The sequence below is a fragment of the Tupaia chinensis genome, unplaced genomic scaffold, assembly GCF_000334495.1.
Source record: "Tupaia chinensis unplaced genomic scaffold, TupChi_1.0 Scaffold000366_1, whole genome shotgun sequence".
Lineage (NCBI taxonomy): Eukaryota > Metazoa > Chordata > Mammalia > Scandentia > Tupaiidae > Tupaia > Tupaia belangeri.
The window spans coordinates 631,524-634,550 of NW_006159863.1; the positions used below are offsets into that span (position 1 = coordinate 631,524).

The 3,027-nt window shown below is 43.4% G+C and overlaps 1 protein-coding gene across 1 annotated transcript in view; it reads left to right on the forward strand.

Annotated features, from left to right (window-relative positions):
* FBXO16 (F-box protein 16) overlaps nt 1-2,416 on the forward strand; it is a 137,637-nt gene extending 135,221 nt beyond the window's left edge. Inside the window, exon 9 of the mRNA XM_027773724.1 lies at nt 2,223-2,416. Coding sequence (XP_027629525.1) covers nt 2,223-2,234 — 12 coding nt within the window. The 3' untranslated portion in view covers nt 2,235-2,416. The remainder of the gene's footprint in view (nt 1-2,222) is intronic.
* Nucleotides 2,417-3,027: the final 611 nt, after the last annotated feature.

Genomic DNA, 3,027 nt, shown 5'->3' on the forward strand with positions numbered 1-3,027 from the left:
AGGAATGTACATCTGACAGGCAGGAAACGACTGGAGAACTGCTATGCTTACTCTGCATTTGGATTATGTGAGGAACAGTTGTTCAAAGTGGAAGGCTGTCAGTAGGGGCTGAGGTGATTAAAGAGCAGCTATAACTCTTGACCTAGGCCCTAAATTAGGGTGGGGCTTGAATAGGCAGAAAGCAAGAGGACAGAGGGATGGGAACCAGCAGTTAGCATAATGGCTATGTCGCTGGCCTCCCACATAGTCCACCGCGGTTCGAGTCCTGGTGGCTTAGAACTCACGCCGGGCGCGTGTGCGTGCGTGCCCAAGATCCCGAGAGGAGAATGGAGGAGAAGGGATTGCGGCATGGCCATCCCCCCTGGGGGGTGATTTCTCACTTTCTGTCTCTATGTCTCTCTCTGTCTTTCTGGCGAGCGCACACGCCCTACAGTGAAAATCTCTCCAAAAAAAAAAAAAAAGAGGACCGAGGGAGAGGGCAGGTTGTGGTGCAATGGTAATCCTACTGAACCCACATGGGAAAGGTCCTGGGTTCATGTCCCAGGAGTTCTTGATCCCGAGTACATGAGGTATATACTCATGCCCTTAACCTGGGTCAACTGAGACTAAGAGTGGATGGCAGCAGGAAGACCCTAATGTAAGTCTCAGTCTCTTTCTCTCTCTCTCTCTCTCTCAGAAGAAATAAATGAAGAAAAAAACAAAGTAAAAAAAAAAAAAAAAAGAAGTGTGGAAGTAGGGAGACTTGGAGGGCAGAGGCCAGAGTTCACTACCAGCTGAGGAAGAATTGACTCGGACTTTCAAGGGCAGAAAGGAATGCAGAGGGCAGGGCTGAGGGCAGGCAGCACCAAATGCAGTCAGGGTAGAGAAGTGAGATGATAGAGGCTGGCAGGTGGCATGGTGGTTAAGGGTGCTGGACTTCCACATGGTCAACTGCAGTTCAAGTCCTGGACCTGGCAGTTTGCTTTCTCACTTTCTCTCTGTCTCTCTCTCTCTCGCTCTCTGTCCTGTCCCGCTCTGGTCAAAATTAAAATAAAGAAAGTTAAATATAAAATGATTCTTTTTCAAAAAGAAAAAAAAAAGGAAGGATTTTCAAAAGATTACTAAGATACAAGATAAATTTGAGAGATTAAAAACTAAAAGTTTGGACCAGCAGGTGGCATGGTGGTTAAGGCAATGGACTCCCACATGGGAGTCCCAGACCTGGAGGCTTGCTTTGTCACTTTCTTTCTCTCTCTCTTTCTGGTGTGCATACATGACTTATAGTAAATTAATAATATTGATGATGATAATAAATAAAATAAAATAAATAATTCTTTAAAAAACTACAAGTTTGTAGATCACTTAAGATACTGTAGCAATAATTCAGGGACAAGATGATGAAGGATTAGATTAGGGACAGTGGCTCTAATAATAAAAAGAAATGGATAGATTAAAGTGATAGGCTTGGGACCAGCAGATGGCATGATAGTTATGTCGCTGGACTCCTACATAGTTGACCACAGTTCGAGTCCCAGACCCGGTGACTTAAAACTCACACCAGGCACTTGTGCGTGCATGACCAAGATCCTGAGAGGAGAATGGAGAAGGGATTGCAGTATGACCATCTCCCCTGGTGGTGGGGTGATTTCTCGCTTTCTGTCTCTCTTTCTCTGTCTGGCCAGTGCACAAATCCTATAGCAAAAATCTCTTGGGTGGCCAATGAGTGGTGTGGTAGTTAAGGCAAAGGACATGCCCACATGGCCGATCACAGGTCCCAGACCTGGTGGCTTGCTTTCTCATGCTTTCTTTCTCTTTCTCTCTCTATGTCTCTCTCTGGTCAAATTAAAATATATGAATGAATAAATAAAATTAAAATAATTCTTTTTTTAAAAATCTCTAAAAAATAAATAAATAGAATAAAAATAAAGAGATAGGCTTTACTGACAGAATACAGTGGGGTGGGGGCTGGAGGGTGGATCAGAGGAGAAAGAAGAGCTAAGATTATTACCAAGAGTCTATAAAGGGCACAGCCCTTGTGTAAGGGAAGGCTGATGGAGATGCTCTATGTACGGCATCTGCTTTTCAAATGCTGCATGTTATTAAGTAGAGTAAATAATACTTGATAGGCTTTCCAGAATATTGAGTGACTGCAGGTTTTCATAAAGTTGTCAGCTTTGACCATTTTGCTTATTTTCTAAGCCATACACCTCCTTGAAGATATATTTTTTTGGCTTCTCCTACAGCCTTGCTATTGAACGTTTTCTGAACCAATACCATTGTCATCAACCAGGAACCTGATCGAAACGCAGGGGCCAGCTGTGGCTGGACCCCACATGGTTGATTACATGGTTGAAGAAACTGGACTTGAAGGCTTGGAAACACGTCTACCCTGTGTGCATGCCAAATTCCCCAAAGGAAGGAGACCGAGAGGAAGGTATTGCAGTGTGACCATGACCCATGGGGAGTGCTTTCTTACTTTCCCTTTCTCGCTCTCTTCTCTCTCTCTCTCTCTCTCTCACACACACACACATAAGTGCATGTACCCTCTGGCAAAAATTTAAAAAATATATTAGAAATGCATAATCTTGGCAGCGACTTCAAGCCTAATGAAACACAACCTCTATTTTTAACAAGATCTGCCATGATTCATAGGCATGTTAAAGTTCATGAAAAAGAACAAGTGTCCTACAAAACAAAGTCTAAACTCCTTAGCCAACGGTTTCCAGTAGCTTTTTTCTTTTTTTGAAACTATTATTTATTGAATTTTATTTATTATTATCTTTTTTAAAAATTTGCTATCAGGGACCACCAGTTAGTGTAATGGATATGTCGCTGGACTCCCATGTAGTCGACTATGGTTCGAGTCCCGGACCCAGTGCCTTAAACTCACATCGGGTGTGTGTGTGTGCATGCCCAAGGTCCTGAGAGGAGAATAGAGGAGAAGGGATTGGGCTGTGGCCCTCTCCCCTGGGGGGTGAGTTCTTGCTTTCTGTCTCTGTTTCTCTCTTTCTGGTGAGCCCACTATAGCAAAAACCTCTCCAAAAAAAA